Genomic DNA, 24694 nt, shown 5'->3' with positions numbered 1-24694 from the left:
GATTTGGATCGGGTAATGTGTTTAAGTTTCTAGAATCAGATGGTTCTGGATTGGGTTACAGGCCTTATTGGAACCGACCCAGAACCGAACCGTATAAATATATTATATTTTATAATTAATCTGTATATAAAAACTAATATGATTTCATTTATCAAACTTTCAATTTTTATCGTGTCTATTCGCATTTACCCATTTCTCATCATTTTATTTTTTTAATCTCATTTCTCGTAAGTAAAATCTATCACTTGTCGACCACCGCTAGTTGTCTAGCCCTTTGATACTTATTGTAGAAGTTAAATATAATTAATTATATAATTTTATTATTCACTTTATATCGGTTGTAGAAATATTTTAAAAATTGTATTTTAATTTTTAGATTATTTTGTTAAAAAATATAGAAGCAAATATTATGACAATTAAAAAATAATAAACTTTATTTTATGTTAACGGGTTTGGCGAGTCAGAACCGTTTAATTCGGGTTTGAGTTGGGGCGGATTTGGGTCTAAGCTGAACCGAGTTGGAGCAGGTCTGAGTTTTATATATTTTTCGCGATTCGGGTCTCGGATTTAGGCAAATCCAACCAAGAACCGACTCGTTGCCATCCATAGGTTTCATAGGGGGCTGAGTTTTTTTTTAATTTCACGTTATCTTTGTTTTCTTCTTTTTGTTTTATTTTTCTTTATTTGTTATTTGGTCTTGCATGAGCAAACAAAAATCAATTTAATTTATGGATATATTTATCATTTCATCTTAATAAAATGAAATCTCTTGAAATCTTTTTTTGATTTGGTCTTGCACATATGGTATTACTAGTATTGCATATATCGTGCCCGCATGGGTGTAGCTCAACTGGTTCCCGAGGTGGTAAGTTGGTGCAAGGTCCTAGGATCGAATCCTGGCAGCCGCAGTGTGAGAATTTCAACTCCAAATGAGGGTTGGTTCCTTGTGGGCGGGCACCAGGTCCGGGTCCGCTACCTTAACGGGCCGTTGAGTTACCATGATTTACATCCTCCATTAATCCTTGTCGGGCCAAGGGATGGGGGCCCCTAGGGCGAGGGATTCGCCTTTTTTGGTGCAAGTATTGCATATATCGCAGCCTTTGCGTTATTGCGTATAATTTTCGGGAGATATAAGGACTTCATGATTTTTGGGATGAAATTGATAAATCAAGTGAAATTGGGGCTAAACAAAATATAGGTAAGAAATGGGGGTTGAAAGGGTTGTTTTATTAACACTCAAATTACACGACCGACCCAAACTGGAGAAAATTGGTGAGGAAAAATAACATAGGATTAGTATTTGGGTCAAAAGTATAATTATTCTATATTTGATAGTATTTTGATTATATTCTTCACCAGAGGCACGCCTCCGTCCTATTATACTGTGGACAATGCTGAGTTGGTGATTGTAGTTTTCCAGATTGTGATAATTTAGGTAAGTTAATATTGAGATTCAATTTTATATTTGATATTGATACTCATGAATAATTTTTTGCAGTAATTAATTATTTTTTTCGTTTGTCGATCTGTTCGTGAGATTATGAAATTCACTAATTGTCTGATTGGTATCATCTCCTTTTCGGTTTTCAAGTAGTGTAGTAAACAACCCTTGCTTATTATTATTGCTATCTAATTCTTCGAGTTCGTTTTAACCGTGGATGTTACTTTGAAGTTTATCTGGATCTGTTTTTCATTTCCAGAAATCTAATTCAATGTTTTCCAGCCGCATTCGGCATTTTCTGATGCATGTCGTCCGATGCAAATATCAAGTTTTTATATGTTAATTTGCATCGATTCGCAAGTTGTTGAAACTCCAATAACTGAAATGGTGGTTTGCATGCGCGAACGATGCAAATGGTCATGATATGCATTTTGTAGAGAAAGATACTCGTAAAATGTTAGTTGTACTATTGGCTTGAAAAGTGAAGAAATGCTTTATATTCTTCTACGCATATGATTGAAATAGAGATCATTTCCATGTATACATACATACATACATACATTCATTTTATTGTCATGTCTCTTATTATTGGCTAGTTTGCGTTCTCTCTTTCTACATAAAAAAAATGTCAGTTAGTAAGTTCTTAAGTTCGTTTTTTTAATTCATTGCAATTTTATTGGCTATGCAGAATCTAAATAGAGAATAATGCTGTTGGCTAAGAGCGATCAAGACTGAGATGAAATGCCAAAACCAAGAAAAACAATCAGTTTTCAGCATCACCAAAGTAAGTTCAGTACAATTTACAAGCGCTTCGGTTTTGTTTAATGAAATGCCAAAGAAAAAATTCTATATTTTTTTTCTCAGTTTTTCAGAATATTCAATTCTACCCGATCCAGACGAATTTACGGACCAAACCATTTTTTTTAAGTTTGGCAAAATGCAAACCGATATTTCTGTTTTCTAATGGACAGGCCTACTAGCAGTGGATATTGGGCTTACGTTCTCTTTCGAAAATCCAAGAATGGCTAATGAAGTGTCCACAAAACATAGTAAGGTACTGTCAAACCCTACGAATATAATTTGCAAAATCGTATACCGACTAAAAATGGTTAATGCTAATATGCTAAATGAGCTGGCATGTTGGTAGATGGATAAGGCCCTATTTATTGCGTATCGCTGCATTGACTGCCGGTTTTATCACGGCAGATTTTCTCACCACTATATAACACTCGTTTTCCCTGCCCCAATTCATTCCCATATGACCATCTCTCTATTTTCCTTTCACTTTTCTACTTTTCTTCTCACCATTTTCTCAGATTTAAGGCTTTTGCTTTATCTTTGGTTGAAAATAAGATGAGATTTGTGCTTGATATTTGTTTGTTTTTGATTTAGTTTTTGAATGCTTCTTATTTTCCCTTATTCTTTGTTGGTTCTCTCCCCCCCCCATCTCCTTAGATGTATTCGAAATTCAGTTTTCGATCTTCTAACCATTTTCTCGGATTGAGGGCTTTTGATTATATTTAGATGAAAATCAGATGACACATCTGATTGGACATATATACTTTTTTTTTTCTTTTTTTTTTTAAATCTTATATTTTCTGATTTTTCATTCCTCCCTCCCCTAGTTGATTAACTCATCCATTACTTTCTGTTCTATTTTCATTCATATATCTGGAAATTCTTGAAAACATGGCAGCTTTTACCATCGTTTAGAGTGAAATCTTGATTTGACGATTAGTTCTCTAGGACAAGTTTTTATGTCCTAGTTATGTTGCTCCTCTTTCTGATAACTTTTTTCTCTCCTTGTGACATTAAACTTATCCGGTGCATAATCCACCACTCAGGAGTGAATCTCCATTTATTATGCAAAATTAGATATTCAAAAGTGAGAACCAAGGGTTCCTATGTTATATGTTAATATCTTCGTCTGTCGGTGTGACAAACGCAAATGAACTCAAACAATTGTCCTCAGCGTCACATGTGTGGTAAAAATATAGTTGTTAGATACATCAAATGCAGTTTGAAGGATTATTGCGTTCTCAGCATTACTAAGTTGTGAATAAGTTTGTTATTGAAGATACTTTTCATTCCAGTGTTTCAGTTTTATGTTATGCTACTAAAATTATATCTTTTGCATCTGGAAATTCTTTGACTGGAACCAATCTTGTGACGTAGGCTTCCAAATTGTCACAACCGAAGAATTTCCACGACACAAAAGATTTTAGTAGTGTCTAACAATTGAGCATTGAAGTATAAAATGTCTCCAACAACAAAAGTTCTCAACATTTAATAATGCATGGAATGGTGGATAGTTCTTTTTATTGCATTTGGTGCATCCTAAAACTATTTCTTCATCATTCTTGTGGCATTGATGACAATTGTTTGAGTCACTCTATCATACTCGAAGACAAAATTGTTTAACATAAAAATCTATACTTCTCACTTTTGAATATCTTGTTTTGTGAAGAAGTTGGAGAGATAATGAATTATATGAGACGTGTTATTGCACTTTCCGTTCTCATTAGTACCCTAATTGATTTTGCTATTAGAGAATTTCTGATTTTAGGAAATTCTTTGGTTGAAATTCTGATTTTAGGATGCTATCGTTACTTCCTAACTTGGTGCCATCTAGGTTTCCATCTTGTTTACAACGTAAAAACTTCTGTTAAAATTTTAGTTAGAAGCTTCTTTCATTATACTGACAACGCACTTGGATAGATGCATGCAGAAAGCATATATAATCACATTCCTCGGTTGGTCTCTAGTTATTGCATCGAGAAGAATTCAACTACATATATCTGACTTTCAAAGTTATTAGTGTTAGAAAAGTGTTTTTCATATTTCAAATATGACTGAGAAATGAGTATATATATGATGTGAATTACTTACTGAGTCAGGAAAAATTAGTTACTTCACGTTTTCTGTTCTGACAAAATAAAATTTTCTCCTGCACTAGAACATTAATCTGTTTCACTTCTAAGCAACACTAAATTTATAGCACCTCACACGCGTTATCACATCAATATTTCTGCACCATTAAACAGTGATACATCTAAAAATCTTCATGATTTGCTTATTATTGTAAAAAGATCTTCCTTATTGAGTATTTAAGGATGAAGGGCTTTTGCAGAGAGACCCGTCCGATGTGGTAATATTTGTAATTTTAATGATTGTTTACGGTGTTACACGGTCAATAAAGTATGTATTAACCAAAGTGCTCTAAGGGTGTCTTAAGAGTGTGCATTATTGTGAAAAATGCATTTGGAAGAACCTTTTTGTACACATACGCACAATAAAATTGACACAATCAGTTATAAAAGATATGCAAATGCTATGCGAACTTCACGATGATCAATTTCTACCTATAAATGCTACTCAAAACAATGAGAAATTTATAGTGGAGAAAGATAATTTTGTATGAAGCACCAATTCTGGATGTTTTGACAACGAATGATGTACTATCAAATTGATTATGTCCTCGTTTGATTATTACAGTGCGGTGACCAAGATAAGATTATTTTAATTTTATTAGGGTCCAATTGTATATATGCACAAGTAATCTATAAGATAAGGGCACAATTTTATTTTCAATTTTTAAAGATGCTCCCTAAAATTATTGAATTAACTAAACATGAAATAAGATATAATTAATCATGATCTATCCTGTTAACCAACGAAGCCAAAATATTTTTGAGAGCGAACTTTTTTTCTCCTGAGAGACTTTGATAATTGCTTGATGTAAATATTCATTATTGAACAGAATTAATTATGGTATTGAAGAAAGTAGATTTCCTCAAATTGTGTTATGTATTTGTTGACACTTTTTATGCTCCGTGGTAGTAAAATAGTTGAAATTCCAATAACCAAAAAGTCTTGGATTTCTATCATTTGTATGGCTTGTGCATAAGGAACAGTATAGCTTATAATCGAGAATGGAAAATAAGAACTTTCATTTTCAGGATATTTTATGTTATAGTATTTGGTCGTAGCTTTATTAGAGGAATATATGGTTAATGAGCTTACATCTGTTTTTATGTATTGGATGGTTAACTAGTTTGTCCGAAAATACGTATTGAAGTGTTGAACCACACAGTGCTGTTTAAGCAGCAGTGTAGTTTAGTTGCATAATGCTCTTTCTAAAAAATAATCTCATAGTTGGTAGAAGCAGCTCATATTACATAACTTTTCTGATTAGCTAACTTTATTTTTCAGCTTTAAGATTTCCTGAGAAAGAAAAATGGGAAACTAACTCTTGGTACACTGGACATCGTAGTTGCATCTTTTTTTTCATCGCGTTTTCGGATTAAAAGAATAATTGAAATAATTTTAACTTATAAGGATTGGTCATGATTAAATGAAAATGTGTCAGTAGTAAATCTATAGGTGCAAAAAAATGCTCATAAGTTGTTTGATCTTAATCTGGTATCGGCGCTACAAAAGTTTGAATTGAGCTCCAAAGTTATATGCATCTAATCAAAACAAATCAAATATCTATATTAACCTTTTATTGGACTGTATAACTTGGCACTTCTTTAGTTTATTGAGCAGAAATCAAGCTAAACTTGATAAATAGGCTGACTAATATGATATCAAAACTGACCATTCCTAGAAAAATTATGCTGAAATGATCTACTTAGCAGTTGTGTAGATGTGTACTGTTTGGTTAACCGACCGAACCAAAACCAAAGCTTTAGTTTGTACCGAATACTGAACTGCAATCCTGTTTGATATTCGTTTTCCATATTTCACAGTTTTGGTTCGGTGCTGATACTTTTGGTTCAAGTTTACGCAACTGAACTGTGCTTTTCTTTTTCTTTTCTTTTTTTAATCAATTTCTGGTCAATCTCTTTCCTGGCTTCCATTCTCATTTCAGAAAATCCTTCTCTTGTACATATATGATTGAAGAAGAGATTTTTTCCATGTATTGTCATGTCTTATTATTAGCTAGTTTTTGTTCTTTTCTTCCACCAAAGAAAATGCAAGTTAATAAGTTTAAAAGATATTTTTTTTAATACATTTGGAAGAGCACTCAAGATCGAGATAATTTTTTTGAAATTTCCAAAGAGCAATCGATACCAAGAATAGCAATCGGTTTTCAACATCAAAATATGTTTGGTATAACTCATTTTGTCTGCAATTCAGTTCTCCCTGGATCTTTATGAATTTACCGAACCAAACCAAATTGTTTGGTTTTGGGTATTAAGAGCCTGTTTGGCTAAGCTTATAAGCTCCTAAAAACATCTTATAAGATGTTTAGGAGCTTATAAGTTGTTAAAAGGTGTTTGGTAAAAAAATTGCAAAAGATCTTATTTTTTCCAAAAATAAGCTGTTAGGGAGCTTATAAGATGTTTTTTAAAAAGTACCTCCACCCCACCTTTTTTCTTTAAGATCTTATTTCTTCTTTACTAAAACATTTAAAATACAAAATTACCCTCAAATACTTTATTATATTACATGAATACTAATAATATTTATATTTTATCAAAACAACGTATTCTTGTAATCAAGATTAATAATTAGTTAAATATAATTATCGTAATTATCATAATAATTGTACAGAAAATTATTCTCTATTTATATTTTATATGTATATAAAAATACACGAATATTCTTATTATCTCCATAATAAATTATATTTCTTTCATCTAAAAAAAAATTATATTTCTTTTACAATTTTTATTTTATATTATTATTATTATTTGAAAAAATAATTTGTAAATACTATAATAATATTTTAGGAACAAAAGTATTTGAGTCAAATAAGTTTAACAATTATACTGGCGTCATGTACTTTTTTGTCATTATAGCAATAAACAGACCTTTTATTTCCAAACACCTGAACAACTTATAAAAACAAAAAGTAACTTATAAGCTACATATCCAAACACCTTAAAAAATAATTTTTAAAATAAGATCTAACAGCTTATCAGCTCCTAAAACATCTTATCAGATGTAGGAGCTTATAAGATGTTTTAAATAAGCTTAGCCAAACGGGCTCTAAGTGTTGCAAATTGCAAGATGATATTTCTGTTTTCTAATTATTGGTTTGCTGAATGCACAGGCCTATTAGCATTAGCAGTGGATATTGGGCTTCGATAAGAAATCCAAGAAATGGCTCGTAGAAGTTAAAAACGTAGTAAGGTACTGTCAAGCCCATCCAATATATTTTGTTTCCGTATATTGCTGCCAGCTAAGAATTGTTAATGCTAATACGGCAAATGAGTTGGTGAGTTGGTGGATGGATAAGTCAGAATTTATTGCAATTGACTGTCGACCGTATCACGGCATATTTTCTCACCATTATATAACACGCATTCTCCGTGCGCCAATTCATTCACCATATCTCCATTTCTCTATTCCTCTTTCAGTTTTCTTCTCATCAGTTTTTCAGATTTAAGGATTTTGCTTTATTTTTGGTTGAAAATTAGATGAGATTTGTGTTTATATTTGTAAGTATTTAATTTTATTTTGTTTTTGAATGATGCATACATTTTTTTCTTATTCTTGTTACAAACACCCCCCCCCCGCCCCACCCCCTCTCTACCTACATTCAACTTTCATTTCTCCATCGTGCAATCATTTTCTCGGATTCAAGGATTTTGATATATTTCTGGTTCAAATCAAAGGACATATCTGATTTGACTTGCATCATTTTTTTTTTGAATTTGGTAATTTACGATTTTTCGGTCGCCTAGTTGTTTCCGTCCATTTCTTTTTGTCCAGTTTTCATTCATTTATACTTTGGATTAATGATAGATCTCATCTTGATTTGAAGATTAGTTTTCTAGGACAAGTTTTCATGTCATAGTTATGTTGTTTCTCTTTCTGATGATTTTTTTTCCTTGTAGAGTTATCGATGAAGAAATATCCTCTGCTGGAAATATGCAGAGGAACGAGCTCAATTTTAAGGTAAATTTCGTTAAGTCAATTATGACAGATCTTCTAGAATCAAAGAATGATAAACAGAGAACAACAGGGACCTGTTGTTTTTCATAAAAAATATCTAGTCTTCAGTCACGAAATGATTTAGTATATAAACTTATCTTAATTAACTTAATCAAGAGATCTTACATTAGATACCTATGTGAAATGGAAGGAAGCTATCTATTTCTTTTTGAGAGGGTTATATCCGGAACTGTAGATCTCTTATAATTTCACTCTCGTAAAGTAAGATATTCAAAAGGTGAGGACAATGAATTCCTATGTCAACATGTTTGTCTTTGGGTATGACAGAGGAAAAGAAGTGACTCAAACAACTGTCATCAATGCCACAATAAGGACACAGAAAATTGTCCTACAGATTCGGCAACGTACCAGCTGGCTGCCCTCACCAAGTTAGAAATCTAAAGGTTTAATCCGGAAGAACTTTCAACAGTAGTGGAGTTGGGAAGGAAGCACATTGCCCAAGATCCAGTGGTATTTTCTGTAAGCACTGGGAAAGCAAATCAAGAAGCTACGAGAAATCAACAATTTGAAAGGGAAAATAAAAATAAAGGAAAGGAAAAATTTGATCCTTCAACCTCAGGAAACAACGATCAAAGATTCGATGACCAAAAATGTGGTGCTATCTGGGACATTTTTCAGAGGCAAGATGTTCCTAAGCTGGAAGACTATCTTCGGAGGCATTACGAAGAGTTTTGTCGTCCCTTTGCAGCAAGTAATTAAATCTTGACTTTGAAAACAATGTTCTACTCAACTTATTCTGTTATGGGGTTTTATCTCTCATATGGTAATTACTATTATTTTTCTAACAGAATTCTAAAAATCAAAATTTTGTTAAGCTTTTGGTATGATCTCTTATTGTCGTAGCATAAGTAGATAGATGTCTTTTATTTTTCCAAAGTATCGATATGTTTTGGAATATTACTAATTTATTTTTTCCTCTATTCGTGCACAGCTGGTTCATCCTATTCATGAGAAAGCATTTTACTTAACAATGGAGCATAAAAGGAAGCTGAAAGAGGAATATGGTATGTCTTTATTGTGTTGTAAAGTGGTATATGTGTGAATTGCTATGTATATTGATTATCTATATTTCTATATATATATTTTTTTTGTAGGAATTGAACCATGGACCTTTGTCCAGAGATTAGTCGAATGTAAATTTTTCGCTGTGAATTTTGCAATTAACTTTTGTGTACGATGTTCCATCTTGCAGTCGTGCACAAGTATTTCTATCGACTTTGTTTCAGCAGAAAGCGTCGGTCAGTGCATCCGCCTATCAACGGAGTATCGGCGTCGCCCCAAATATCATAGTTTTAAGGAAGACAAGTTGCAGGTATGTCAAAAATATGATTGTCTTGTCAATAAACAAAATCAAAGATATATAATGAATAAAATTTGTCTGCTTGCAAGAAAACAAAGATTGTGGACGACATCTAACGTCTCGTAAGAAACAGGTGAAGGGATTGGTTCTGAGTGCTGTCTGCCAAGCTGTACAGTACTTGGACAAGATTGACGCGTAAGTCAATATATACATAGGCTTGTTAAACATATGTCTTTGATACGATGTTAATTCATTTTATTTTATTCTTTCCCAGTATTACGTTAAGAAGTCCATTTGCACCCCCCTTTGAGCATGTACGCCAGAATCCAGCTCAACAAGGGGAGAAACGTAGTATTTTGCAAATGAGGAGGAAGTTGGAGCGGATGAAATTGGCTCCTTTTCAACCGCATATGAAAGACTATCTCTTAAAATAGATTACGCTCCTCACTAACAAAATAAACTCCAGTGCTGGCGGCTCTTCTTCATCTTAGTTACACCATTTTCAATGGTTAGCCTGAATAATATTTTGACATTTTCATTTGTGGAACTATACTTTATTTATATAATTTTGAGCCAAACTTTTGTCCGATTTCATGAATTTTGAAGGCCCTGAGAATTTTCGAGTTGCTTTTGGCATGATGCAGGCTAATGTTTCCGTTTTTTTGATTTAGTATTAAGTTTGGGAAAAGGCAAATTGATATTCCTGTTTGCTAATGTTGTGTTTGCTGAATGCACAGGCCTGTTAGCAGTGGATATTGCGCTTAGGTGCTCATGAGAAATTCACAAAACGTAGTAAGGTACTCTCAAACCCGTCCGGTATTTTTTATATCTTTCCAACATGTATATTGTTACCAGCTAAGATTGGTCAATGCTGATACGTTAGATGAGCTGGCGTGGCGTGGCTGGATAAGGCACAATTTATTGCGAATCGCTGCATTGACTGCCGGCCTTATCACTGTAGATTTTCTCACCATTATATAACACTCGTTTTCCCTTCCCCCAGTCATTCCCATATCTCCCATCTCTCGATTCCTCTCTCAGTTTTCTTCTTGTCGTTTTCTCATATATTTGTAAGTTTTTTATTTAGTTTTCGAATGATCAACATTTAATTTTCCATCTTCGGACTATTTTATCGGATTGATGATTTTTGATTTATTCTGGTTCAAAATCAGATGACATGTCGTTTTATGAGATACGCAATTTATTTTTGTTTTTGAATTTTGTACTTTCCGATCTTTCATCCCCCCTCCCGGTTTGATGAACTTATCCATTTCTTTCTGGCAATATTCATTTCTTGGGATATTCTTGAAAACACGACAGCTTTTACTTTGGATTAGAAAGAGTACTCAAAGAGATCATATATTTTTGTCATTTCGATTTGCAGATTAGTTTTCAACGACTAACTTTTGACTTTTGTGTCCTAGCTATCTTGCTTCTCTTCCTGATGACCCATTTTTTTTTATTTTTTATTTTTTCCTTTTTTTCTTTTTTTATTGTGAAGTTACCAATGAAGGAAAATTAAGACGAAGCGGCCCAATCTGAATGTAAATTTCGTAATTACAATCCTGGCACTTCTCTACTATGATTTATCCCGTCAAACGAAAAAATTGTAATGTGAAATATGTGATTGGTTATGATACCTTTGCTCGTTTTACGTTCTATTGTTTGTTGGATTATTTACAAATTAACTTTCTAAAAATAACGATGTTTTTCGTATAGCTTAAATCATCAATTAAGGTCTTATTTCTTGTAATCGTTTCTTGACGTGAAGATCTTTATGTGCACTCTTAATGTTTTATTGCAATTTTAATTCGTGAATATATACGTCGTTTCTACCCTTTTTATCGGCTACGTATCATTTCTTATTCCAGGGGAGATACGTATGTATACCTAGTGTTGCAGAAATGAAGAGGGAGTTGGAGAGAATGAAATTGATTCTCGAAACAAAAGGCCACCTTATTGACCCTCATGTGAAAGCCTATCTTTTACAAGAGACTTTGCGCCTCTTTAACAAAGTAAACACCATCTCCGCTGAGTCTTCTACGTCTCAGTGACACCATATCTACCGATGCGTTAACGTTTTTCATACTAAAATTTTGGGCAATTCTTTTCTTTGTTTTTCGTTTTTTGTGAGTTGTAGTGACTTAGGCGAATCAGAATTGACATGAATGTTTTTTTGTTTTTTATTATAAAATATATCTTAAACTTCATTGCAGTTTCAATTTTCTTAATAATATAAAACTGATGGAGTATCAATGTTTTGAAAACTTGATCGGACATTGACCCGGACACGGTACTCGATCACGGTTGGACCGGTTCAATCGGGGTTCAACCGGTTTTTTCATTTTTATTTTATAATTATTTATACATAATTTTTAGGGGTCTTAAGATATATGTCCCTGGTGACAAATCTTATTAGAACTAAATGACAAGTCTAACTAAAATTTGCTTCACATCCTTTATTAAATTTATTCAAAAAATGTTCCTCCACTCACAAATTCGAAACTACACCAAATTGTAAATATACTATGATGAACTATGGTATTATTTAAGATTTTTAAGTTTGCATCTAGCATTTTTTTTAATTTTTACGTGAAACACGTTTTTTTCCCCCGTATTTTGTCATTATTTGAAAAATCTATTTTTTTACCTTTCTTTTATACATAAATTGAAAATTATGATTTTTTTTTTAAATTTTTTCGGTCGTAGACATCTACAGAAACCCATAGGAAACCGTAGTAATCCGTAGTCACCCATAGACATTTTGAAACCCTAAGACATCTTGAAACCCTAACTCCTCCTACAAACCCTAGCCGCCAGACCCATAGATACCCATAGACATCCAAATCGAATTTGTAAATTTTCCCCACCAAACCCTAGATCCGCTCCCAAAGAGAATTGAACCCTTGACTTAATATAAGATAACAAACTTAAGAAATGCAAGATAATCATCAAATAGGATTCTTTTGTGTGTCATGGTAATAAAACAATTGAAATTCTGATTTCAACTGTTCTGGCATTGTACCTGTGGTACCGGTTAACAACTAGTTTGCAATGATTTATTGGTCACTAGTTTGCTTATGCATTTAAGGAGTGCATTTAACTAGTTTTTTTATACTTTTCTATTCTAATATTGGCTAATTATGATACAATGAAACCAGGCTGGATCATATAGAAGATAAAGCACGATAGAAAGAGCACGATAAAATTAAACCAGGCCGAATTTTTATCACAAAAGAGCTTTTTAGCAATGGTCTTGGGTTGTTCAGCCTTGAGTTTTTGCTTTTTTCATACCTAGGTAAACTAAATTAATGGCTCATGGAAGTTCACAATAGACTGTATGGTACATTTCATATCTCGCCAAATGTCATTTTGCTGCCAGCTACGATTGGTGCAACTGCTAATATGTAAAATTAGCTGGCATCGTCATTGGATATGAAGCAATTTATTAGGGGTTGATACAATTAATGCTGACCTTATCGCTTTTATTGGCGGAGTTTCCCACAAATAAATTTTACTCTTCCCTCCCTATTCCCATTCTACTTTCTCATACATTTTCTGCATCTCTTAAGCCCTTGTTCGATTTTCCATCCCCATCTCCTCATTTTCTCTTATCAAAGGTTCAGAATCGAGGTGTTTGTCATCTGATTGAGGTGATTTTACTTCATTCTGTGTTTGAATGATGCCTATGTTTTTATATAATTTTTTGTTGGTTTTCCATTTTTTTCTTAAACTTGATTAACTGAGTGGTGTCTAACTCTCTCCCACTGTCTAATTTTCATCACTTTCATGTTTCATTTTATGATTTACACGATATTTTTTATTTTAGATTAGAAAAGAATATGTGTTTGTTGTCATCTTGATTTTGAAGATTAGATTTTGAACTAGTTTTTTTATTCCTCCTTTTGGTGATTGTTTTAGTGGTTAGGGAGAACTAGGACCAGTTTCATTTTCAGTGTGCATATGTAGTAAGAGCAATAATATAAAATCATTTTTTTTCTAAAATGTCCTTGAGGAATGCTAATTCTAGATTTTCTTCCTGAATTACTCCAATTTACAGGCATGGCAAGTTAAAAAACTTTTTTGGTCGGTGAAAAGGAAAATTATTTGTATATTCTGTGAATGTGCATAAGTAGTAAGTAGCAATAATATATAATAAATATTTACCTAAAATGTTCTTAAGGAATGCTAATTCTAGATTTTCTTCCTGGATTCCTCCAATTTACTCGCATGGTAAGTAAAAAAATCATTTTTGGTCGGTGAAAAGGAAAATTATTTATATATTCTGTGAATCTTCATAAGATTGTACTATAAGAATAAAATTGCAATAGTCAGCATTAGATTGCAGTGAGCAGTATTGAATTACAGTAATCAACACAATTTTCCTTTTTTGCTGGTAAAACATATCCTTATTTGGTTTTCCCTGGAACAATTATGCATACATTTTTGCCATTGCAGTTAAGAGAACGTGGTACCCTGATTGAGAAAACGATTGAAAAACAAGATTTGTAAAGACAATTAGGAGTTGAAATGATGCCGTGGAGAAATACAAATGAAGATGCATCTTCTGTTAGAAATATGCAGATGAACGAACCCAACTTAAAGGTAAACTAGTAATGTTAATTGTGACAGATCTATCGAAAACAAAAATGAGAAAAGGAAAACATGTTGCCTTCTGTGTAGTCTTTCATATCCTTGACCATTTCATAACTATGAGCAAAATTTTATTTTCCCTTTTAACAATTTTTTTTCAACTTCAAATCAATGTTCTAAAAGCGGAATAAAAATTGATATAAGTAGATCGGTTGCAAAATTTGGATATCCCTGCAATTGTCTTGTATCAACTTTCTCTTTCTACTAATTTTTTAGAAGTTAAGGTCTTAGTGATGAACTGATGATTATACCCCGAACTATAAATCTCATCTAATACACTTTATGAAGTAAGATATTCAAAAGTGAGGACAATGAGTTCCTGTGTTAATATTTTTTTTCTTTGGGTGTGACAGAGGAAAATAAGCGATTCAAATAATTGTCATCAATGTCGCAGAAACGACAAAAGAAGAGTCATGAGATGCACTAAGTGCAATAAAAAGGGTTACTATATTACATGCATCACAAAATGGTGAGATATTGTGGGTTATTTTTTCACTTTTTTTGGTTCCCGTCTTTCAGCTCTGTATTATGCTACTAACATATTTTCTTATGACAAAAATCATTGGTTGGAATCATCTTATGCACAAGAGATTATACTGGAAACTTTTCTCTTTTATGCTGACAACACGTAGAGAATAAATGTGGAAGATAAACAATTACATGATGACATTCTTTTTTGTTCGCCAACTATTGCATATTTTTTTCTCTTTGTGTGCTGATAACATGAAATAATTATTTGCTTTGTGTTTTCTGCCATAATAATTTGTTAAGTTTCATCTGCACTATAACAGTATTCAGGTCCACTGTCTGAACAATATTGTATGCATAAGATTGTGCAGATCTTATCCTGTATTTATTTCCTTCATGTCAATCATATCAGTTTTTTTTTTTTTTCTTTTGTTGCTTATATGTTGGTATACCTTAAATCTTTGTTTTATCTTTACTCTTCAATGTCAAATTATTTGGTTAACTGCTTGATGTGTTTTGAGGCTGAAGTATACTTATAATTTTCTGAGTTGTTCTTCAGCAAACTTGATTTTTGATTTTACTGCCTAAACGGTATAGTTATTATCTTCTCTTTGGAAGATGGTAGTCTATGCCCTTTCCGTTTGAGGCATATCTTATACTCATTTTTAAAGAACTTTGCTTAAACATGTTTTGAAGTAAATGAATCAATTGTTTCCACACTACAATTGTTTCCTGCATCCTCATGCTTATATTTATGTCTTTTCGTCAGTGTTCTCTGTGGTAATTACATGTATGCAGGGATGCATGAGACATATTTTGCTGAAGCCTGCCCTAGTTGTCGTAACATTTGCAACTGTATAGCTTGCCTACAGTCTGATGTGGCTAATGAAGTTCGTATTAAAGTACACTTATCTTGATTTTATCTTAATATAGAATTACATATTTTTTAATTAGTTTTATTGTTCTTGCATGTTAGGAATTGCTGATCCCAGACCTTTGCATTAGTGACAAGACTCAGTACTCAAAGTATATCGTTCGAGTACTTCTTCCTTTCTTGAAAAACTTTGTCGTTGAGCAAAATATGGAAAAAGAACATGAGGCTAGAATTCAAGGTAATTTTGACTTTTGTTAGGAGTTTGAAGTTCACCTGGATGACGCTTTTTGTTTGGAAGCTTAGTTTGAATTCACTGCCTGAAAAGAATGTCTTAGAATGGAGCAATATTATTTTCTGCCATGTAGAAGTATTAAGCATATTTAGAATTTGTGGTTACAACTTGTTTCCTGAATTTTTTTTCTTTTAAGACGAAGATTGTTGATTTAGGTGTCTCTGTTTCCTGAGTAGCTCGACAAGTTTACCAATAAATAGAGTCTATATAACATAACGCATATGATTAAGAGCAAGAACCAATCTCTGTTTCTAATGGAATATAAAGTTGGAAGGATTTTTTTCTTTTCTTTTCTTTTCTTTTTTTGGCTATTTTTTACATCAAGATGCATTTCAATTTTTTTGAGAAGTAATAACTCTGCTTTCAAAATGACCGTAAAGTATTTCATTATTTAAATATTTTACATTAATTTAATGTAGTTGGCATTAAAATAATTTTGCATGATGTGAATTGTGATTGATTCCATTTATGTGCATTATAAAAAGGATTTTTTATGCTAACCAGTCTATCATATTGATTTGTGTTTCATAGTGCTGGATATGAACATAATTAATAGGATTTTTAATTTTCCCTATCAATTATAGTCTCACTGCTTGAAGAATTACAATATTTTTTTGGTTGGACAGGCTTATCGGTTGCAGGACTACGGCTTCCCAAAGCAAACGTTAGCCATGAATATCAACTGAAAAAATTGTGGATATTTCGAACCAATTTCTTTTCTCGATAATTCTCTGCTCCAAATGCAAAATGTTGATTTTTGAACTTACGTTGTGCAGCGGTAACTGCAAATCTTCAGTGTTTGATATTCACCGAAGCTGCCCAAACTGTTCATACAAGCTTTGTGTAAGCTGCTGCCAAGAGATTAGAAACGGCTTTGTTTCTTACTGTAAACTGACAAATAACGGTAACACTATTTGTCCACCTCAAGGCATGGGGGGCTGTGGTCCTAGGATTCTGGAGTTGAAGTCCAAATATCCAGTTAACTGGATATCGGAACTGCTAACAAAAGCAGAATCAGTAGCTGATGCTCATGAACCTTCTGAAGGAGCATGCTCATGCTCGGGATACAATCATGGGAGTGAATCGGATAATGCAGTCCATATCTTCCGTTGTCCCACTGTTAAGGGCGTTGAATCGGATAATGCCAACCAAAAACATTTTGAATGGCACCTATATAAAGGTGAGCCTGTAATAGTCCCTAACGTCATCAGGAGAACGACTAGGTTGAGCTGGGAACCTTTAGTCATGTGGCGTGCTTCTCGCAAAATTAAAAGCACTCATGACTTGCGTATTCTGGAATTCAGCGTATCGAACTGCTTAAATTGGCGTGAGGTAAGTCAACTTCTCTAGTAGGTTTTACCATATCAGAGTCGCATAAATTATAATCTGGATTATGTGATTTGGATTCCTTTTGTTATATTATTTTCTGATAAATCCTTAAGTAAGTTTTAGATGGTCGGTTGCTAAGCCACACGTTCTTCATGTTTACTTTTGTTTTCATAAACTTAAAATATGGGATGTCGTAATAATTTGATTTTGGGACTATGACATGCAGGAAACAATTAACATACACCAATTTTTCGAAGGATACGCTGAAGGCCTCTGGGACAACGAAGGTCGGCCCAAAATATTAAAGTTGGAGTATTGGCCTCCAGCTGAATCATTTGCAGAACGACTGCCGAGGCATTTCCAAGAGTTTGTCAAATGCTTGCCTTTCAAGCATTATACTCATCAAGCTGGCTACCTCAACATGCCGGCTAAAACACCGAAGAAGTCTTTGAAACTAGACTTGGGTCCGAAGATATGCTTTGGTTATGGAGTCGATGAGCACCTTGGCTTTTGTTCTGCAACCAAGCTCCAATATGCTCTTTCAGATATGGTATATTTTTCTGTTATATCTATCTTTATTAAATTCAGTGTTATGTTTCTGTTATATCTATCTTTATTAAATTCAGTGTTATTTTCCCATTAGACTTCCTACTGCATCAATAGAAACAGTACATCTCCCGAGGACATTTAGTGATATTGGTGAATTAACACCAATCACCAAATATGTGGTTGTGAGTTACTACCAACCACCAAAATTCATGTTTTACAAGAATGAATGGTAATACAAGAAAACTTAATTTTTGCAATGCATAACAACCCTCGTAAATAGGATTTTTTTTTTTTTTATGTTTTTTTTCTATTTTTGTAATTTTTGTTTCTTCTATGGAACAATCTTTGTTATTGTCAATCTTAATTGTAGACTCATTATACGCATACTAGAATCATGTTGAATATGCTTAAAACTTAGAAATATTAGTTATACAAGAATTCTAAATCAAGCGGAGGCATAAAAGTTCAATGAGTTGTTGCACACTATTTCTTGAAGAAGAAAGATGAAATTGAAGTGCAACTCCATGGTTTTGTTCAATGAGTTGTTGCACACTATTTCTTGAGGACGAAAGATGAATCTGAAGTGCGACTCCATGGTTTCTGAAATATGTCGTTGTCGTATAACGAAGCATATATGGCCTCTTGCATGATAAAGTTTTCATTTGATCCTATTACCATTAATTTTTCTTCAGGATTTTGTTATGATACTAAAGATTTGCTTCTTTTTTTTCCCTTACTCGGGTAATTTTTGAGCTATAGTAAGATTTTACAAATTGGAATATTTTGTGGATTGAGACATTACGATCACTAGATTTAGTGTCTACTTAATCTATACAGACACATTAGGCTTGGAACACATTGTTTGTCATAATGTGAATGGCCAAAGAAGGAATAAGGAATAGGATTAGATAGAAAATGTGTTGGTGTCACACATAACTAGAACTCATAAGCATCACATTAGAATGTGTTGTTTCAATTGGTGCGCAATGAAAATCATAAACTATAGATAAGCTTCACGACTATACTATTTGAACCAAGCCATGTGTGTATTATTAGGTAAATATAAGTTGAAGTTACCAAACCGAAACCAAATCTCGAAACCGAACTTCTAATACTATTCTAATACCTCCAAATACAAACCAAATATGACCCAATAAATGAAATGAAATTTTTGTTTTGGTCACATAAAAATAGTGAAAACCATGTACGTTTCAGTGACATAACAAGTTATTAGTTGGTTAGAATGGTAAAACACGGTGTAAAGTAATATAGAGGAAAAGATGGGGAAAAAATTAAACCGGACGTTGTCGTCGCACATCTTTCTCTCACGGTCGAATATTGGGGTCGGTCGGCCGTCGCCGTCGGAGATCATTAAATCAAGCTTTTCATTACTATTTTCTTATAGACCAAACATATTTTGTGATTTCAAAAATTCTCCGTTTTCATTTCCCTTTACACTTTCCATTTCTTCATTTTGATATTCATGATCCAAACGTAGCCAAACTAGGAAAGACTTCTTCCCTATGACTTCAAAAATATATTAACGTAGATTCAACTTCAACAATGCTTCAACCTTTGATGGTTGAGCGGAACCTTTGCGAAACTGAGCAAAGAGTTAAGCAAACCTGTTGTTTTGGGGTTTTCTAGCATTTGAAAGCACGGTATCATCTATAATACAAAGCTACGTAAGCTAAACTATATATGCAAATTTTCGTCTCCAACTACAATGCAAGAACAAGGTATGCTTGATTTGTTTTGATAGTTATGGTGGTGATACTGTTTAAATATGATTTGATTATCGATCATCATGATTATGGAAAACACCTAGCCCACTGATAAGGAGTATAATTACTAGACTCGATGAAAAGGGGAATAAGAATATCTTTTAGATTTCACAATGTAGGAATCTTACCATGTGAGGTTCAACAAGACCATTCTCCGATTTCAAGTTTTGATAAAGCTAATAAAGCCAAAATCCCAATTTGTAAGCATATTTAAGGTATTAGGGGCATGAAATGGTAAAACTTGAGTTTTGGAGGCGGGGTCCATCACCGCATGCAAACGTACTATGTGAAAACCTACTCCGATACCATATGAGAAAAGATAGGTGAAGAATTCCTTACGTCACATATTAAGTAAAAACAATACATCGGCATACACAAGTTACTCTAAGCTAAATAAGTAATATATACCAACTAGTATCCCATAATTAAACTTAAAATCATAGCTATTTCTAATATATATTGTACTTGGAGATGAGTTATACCCTAGCCAATTTATCACGACATCGTAGCACTATAAATTGGCGATGTGGGATAAGTTTGGTAAGCATTTGGGCTTCCGTTTCCATTTTATTCTGGAGAAAGATATTTTGGAAGAAGAATTTGAAAATAAAATAAAGTTTGTTTGTGTTTTGAGAAAAGACAATTTGTACTGTAGTCAGTCAAATCATTAATAAAAGGTGTTGGAAAAGGTATTTTGGAAGAAGAATTTGAAAGATAAAGTGATTTTAGTTTGTATTTTAGTGAAGACAATTTTCATTTTGGTATACGATGTTACTATTGTAAGATTGTGCTTTTACTCTATCTTCCAAATTTGAACCGCATGAACTTTATGCTGGTCGTCAATGCAACGTGCCTTATTTAAATTCTATCGTCCATAGTTTTCACTTTTCTTATTTTTTTATTTAAATTCTTTTTCAGGTCAATATCTTGATGCATATTGCTTCCCAGGATCCAGTTGTATCTTCTGCAAATAAGGAGAAAGCAAGTGAAAGGGAAAATAAAAATAAAGGAAAAGAAAAAATCGATTCTTCAACCTCAGCAAACAATGAGCAAAGTTTCGATGACCAAAAAGGTGGTGCTGTCTGGGACGTTTTCAAGAGACAAGATGTTCCTAAACTGGAGGAATATCTTAGGAGGCATTACGGATAGTTCAGACATATATTCCCTCTGCAACAAGTAATTATATTTTACTTTGAGTTTAATGGAACAATTGCCAACTTCCTTTTTTTGGCGTTTTATGGATTATTTCTCATACACTTCTTGTTTGTTGAGCAGAATCCGGAACACATATACTGTTGTGAAATTAATAGATGGTTTTGTTCTTCTTTCTTTTTGGCGAAGTATTAAAATAGTACTTATTTATTTTTCGTCTATTCATGTGCAGTTGTTTCACCCTATTCATGAGAAAGCCTTTTACCTAACGGTGGAGCATAAAAGAAACCTGAAAGCACTTTATGGTTAGTGTGTTATCTGCGTTTTAATGGTGTAATATCGACAATTGTCAGGGATACTGATTATATATATGCTGGTACTTCTTTCGTCGTAGGAATCAAACCATGGACTTTTATTCAGAAATTAGGTGATGCAGTTATTGTACCAGCTGGCTGCCCTTATCAAATTAGGAATTTAAAGGTTCGATATATTGTCCAAATTACTGATATATGGCTGTTATGCTATTCAAGTAGTTTATTCGTTTTTAACTAATGCAATTAATACGCTCTTGAGTTTTATAACTTCGTCTTTGAAAAAAAATGAGAAGGATTTGCTCACTCATCAGTGTTTTACATTCTCTTGATATTTCAACTATCTCCTTTCCTTTGATTCTTTGAATTTTTTTGTAGGCAAATATGTAAGAGCTTAAATAGTTAATTATTGTTCCAAAATGATATACATTGCTTTAACAGACTCGATATATCTCGAAAAGGCGGACTACCATCTTTTTTAATTTCTATGCATGGCTAAATGTTATTTTGATTCCTCAGTTAATTTTTCCCTTTTTTGTTTAAGTTTTGAATTGTCTGTAAAAATTTTACACAAGCCAAATAGAATATCCGACTGGTATACAACATTGTAAACAACTTCATAAATTATCATTCGCATATGCATTTTTGCATTTTCATGCTAACTTTGTAATTAATTTTTGTGTGTTTCCTCTTTCAGTCGTGCACCAGTGTCTCTGCTAACTTTGTTTCACCAGAAAGTGTCGGTGAGTGCATCCGTCTATCAACGGAATATCGGCGTCTCCCTCACAATCATAGTTCTAAGGAAGACAAATTGCAGGTATGTAAGTTGATGTATTAGTATATAATATATAAAACAAATTTCCTTCACTAAAAATTAAAATATATAAATTGAAAAGATTATTGCCAAGTATGGATGACAAGTATAATTTTCTCTAGTTATATTTGTTTCCAGCCTAACTATGATTCGTGTACATAAATAATACTAAATAAGCATCTAACGGCTCTTAATGAAACAGGTGAAAACACTGGTTCTCTATGCCGTATGCCAAGCTGTGCAATACTTGGAAAGGATTGATCTATAAGTCGGATATTCTTGATTTCTATGATTTAAGTTTTTGTCTTATTGTTCATTTTCGTTTTCTTTTTACGGTCAAAGGTCTAGATTTGTAATTGAATTTGGTGGTTGAATAACTAGCCGATGGAAATAACTCGGATGTTTGTTGAATTTCGTTGTCGTGAGATGGAGAACAAATGTTATTTTGACGTCCTTCAGATGCTTGATATTGCTAGAAATTTCTGATAATAAGTAGCCTTGATTTGATATCATTTATTTTATTTTTATTTTTTAAGGAAGAAGTAGAATTAGCCTTGTCATGGGCGATTTTGACACTTTTTTTTTTTTTTTCAGTAATAATACCTTAAGAAATCCTTTTGAGCATGAGAATGTACAACAAGGGGAGAGACCTAGTCTTTCACAAATGAGGAGGGAGTTGGACCGTATGAAATTGGCTCTCGAAACGAAAGGCCACCTTTTTCAACCTCATATGAAAGACTATCTCTTAAAAGAGATTTCGCACCTCACCAGCAAAATAAACTCCAGTGCCGGCTCTTCTTCGTCTTAGTGCCAGCGTTTTCAATGGTTAGCCTACTTGTTGAGTTAACATGTCTTGCCTGAATAATATTTTGACATTTTCATCTGTGGAACTATACTTTATGTATATAATTTGGTGCCATACTTTTGTCCGATTTCATGAATTTCGAAGTCCCTGAGAATTTTCGAGTTTGTTTTGGCATGATGCGGGGCAATGTTTCTGTTTTCGGTTTTAGTATTAAGTTTGGGAAAAGGCTAATTGATATTTTTGTTGCCTGTTAGCAGTTGATATTGGGCATAGGTATTCTTTCAAATATCCGAGAAATGGTCAAAACGTAGTAAGGTACTATCAAACCCGGCCACTATATTTTATATCTTTCCAAAATGTATATTGTTGCCAGCTAAGATTGGTCAATGCTGATACGTTAGATGAGCTGGCGTGGCGTGGCTGGTTAAGGCACAATTTATTGCGAATCGAGGCATTGACTGCCGACCTTATCACGGTAGATTTTCTCACCATTATATAACACTCGTTTTCCCTTCCCCCATTCATTCCCATGTCTCCCATCTCTCGATTCCTCTTTCAGTTTTCTTCTCATCATTTTCTCAGATATTTGTAAGTTTTTTATTTAGTTTTCGAATGATGACCAACCCCCCACCCCTAGTTGTATTCAACTATTTTATCGGATTGATGATTTTTGATTTACTCTGGTTAAAAATCAGATGACATGTCGTTTAACGAGATACGCAATTTATTTTTGTTTTTGAATTTTGTACTTTCCGATCTTTCATCCCCCTCCCGGTTTGATTAACTTATCCATTTCTTTTTGGCAATATTCATTTCTCTGGATATTCTTGAAAACACCGACAACTTCTACTTTGGATTAGAAAGAGTACTCGAAGAGATCATATATTTTTGTCATTTCGATTTGCAGATTAGTTTTCTAGGACTAACTTTTGTGTCCTATCTATCTTGGTCCTCTGTCCGATGATCTTTTTTTTTGGATTGTGAAGTGCCGACGAAGTGGCCCAATCTGAAGGCAAATTTCGTAATTACAGTTATGGCATTTCTCTACTAGGATTTATCCGGTCAATTGAAAAAAATGTTATGTACTGAAATATGTGATTGGATATGACACCTTTGCTCGTTTTACGTTCTTTTATTTGTTGAATTGTTTTCAAATTAATTTTCTAAAAATAACGATGTTCTACGTGTAGCTTATTTCATCAATCATGGTTTTATTTCTTGTAACCGTTTCTTGGTCGCGATATCAATTAACTCACAACGTGGCTTGTAAATCTGTTTGTGGGCCGGCCAACATCTTCAAAATGTCGGCACTCTGTTTGGCTCAAGTGTTTTTTCGTTCATGAATTTTGAGGCGTGAAGATCTTTATGTGCTCTCTTAATGTTTTTATTGCAGTTTTTAATTCATGAATATATACGTCGTTTCTACCCTTTTTATTGGCTACGTATCATTTCTTATTCCAGGGGAGATACGTATGTATACCCAGTATTGCAGAAATGAAGAGGGAGTTGGAGAGAATAAAATTGATTCTGGAAACAAAAGGTCACCTTATTGACCCTAATGTGAAAGCCTATCTTTTACAAGAGACTTTGCGCCTCCTTAACAAAGTAAACACCTCCGTCGAGTCTTCTATCTACGGATGCGTTAACGTTTTCATCCTGTAATTTTGAGCAATATTCTTTCTTTTCGTTTTTTGTGAGTTGTATTGAGTTTGGCGAATCAGCCTGTCATGAACTGTTTGTTTTTTGTGAAATATATCTTTAATTTCGTAGCAATATGCTGTGTTAGTTGTAGCATTTCAATTTTCTCCTTTTTTATTCGTACCATGATTTAATGTTCTTAAGGCCAAATTATTATTATTTTTTTTTTTTTTTTTTTTTTGGCCGAAAAAACTTTATTATTCCATTATTATCGAAAGACTTGGGGCCTCGTTAAAAACCTTGTGGGCCTACACAAGG

The 24694-nt window shown here is 33.2% G+C and overlaps 1 protein-coding gene and 1 pseudogene across 8 annotated transcripts; both read left to right on the top strand.

The window, feature by feature from the left end:
• Positions 1–1350: 1350 nt before the first annotated feature.
• LOC105948963 (lysine-specific demethylase JMJ26) lies at positions 1351–11948 on the top strand. Of its 7 annotated transcripts, XM_088822866.1 has the most exons (14): positions 1351–1435; positions 2130–2225; positions 2413–2495; positions 7503–7582; positions 8290–8350; positions 8675–9098; positions 9339–9411; positions 9502–9719; positions 9841–9902; positions 9982–10215; positions 10445–10504; positions 10591–10664; positions 11209–11251; positions 11579–11948. In XM_088822866.1, exons 6-10 carry the CDS (start codon positions 8988–8990, stop codon positions 10139–10141), a joined length of 624 nt encoding a protein of 207 aa, XP_088678992.1. In that variant the 5' UTR covers positions 1351–1435; positions 2130–2225; positions 2413–2495; positions 7503–7582; positions 8290–8350; positions 8675–8987; the 3' UTR covers positions 10142–10215; positions 10445–10504; positions 10591–10664; positions 11209–11251; positions 11579–11948. The 7 variants fall into 7 exon arrangements, 6 of the variants coding, with proteins under 6 accessions (XP_088678992.1, XP_088678993.1, XP_088678990.1 ...); XM_088822867.1 differs by lacking the exon at positions 11209–11251; XM_088822864.1 differs by lacking the exon at positions 11579–11948 and having other exon boundaries at positions 2413–2490; positions 11209–11527.
• A 3658-nt stretch (positions 11949–15606) lies between these two features.
• On the top strand, positions 15607–24177 carry LOC105948961 (lysine-specific demethylase JMJ29-like; annotated as a pseudogene). Its single transcript, XR_016033428.1, has 10 exons — positions 15607–15718; positions 15805–15940; positions 16621–16687; positions 16771–17326; positions 17550–17873; positions 20575–20832; positions 21041–21113; positions 21203–21288; positions 21817–21936; positions 22136–24177. The product of XR_016033428.1 is annotated as a lysine-specific demethylase JMJ29-like (transcript).
• The last annotated feature ends 517 nt before the right edge of the window (positions 24178–24694 follow it).

The sequence above is a fragment of the Erythranthe guttata genome, chromosome 9, assembly GCF_056151865.1.
Source record: "Erythranthe guttata isolate IM_541 chromosome 9, IM_541, whole genome shotgun sequence".
NCBI lineage: Eukaryota > Viridiplantae > Streptophyta > Magnoliopsida > Lamiales > Phrymaceae > Erythranthe > Erythranthe guttata.
The sequence above is the reverse complement of the archived record's forward strand: the minus strand, read 5'-3'. Positions and strand labels throughout refer to the sequence as shown.

Bases quoted from the DNA above. Each gene is read 5' to 3' on its own strand.
- LOC105948963 (XM_088822867.1), top strand. From the start codon at position 8,988: ATGACCAAAAATGTGGTGCTATCTGGGACATTTTTCAGAGGCAAGATG. The intron at 9,412-9,501 runs GTATGTCTTTAT...TTTTTTTTGTAG, and splicing joins GAAGCTGAAAGAGGAATATG to GAATTGAACCATGGACCTTT. The intron at 9,720-9,840 runs GTATGTCAAAAA...CGTAAGAAACAG, and splicing joins TTAAGGAAGACAAGTTGCAG to GTGAAGGGATTGGTTCTGAG.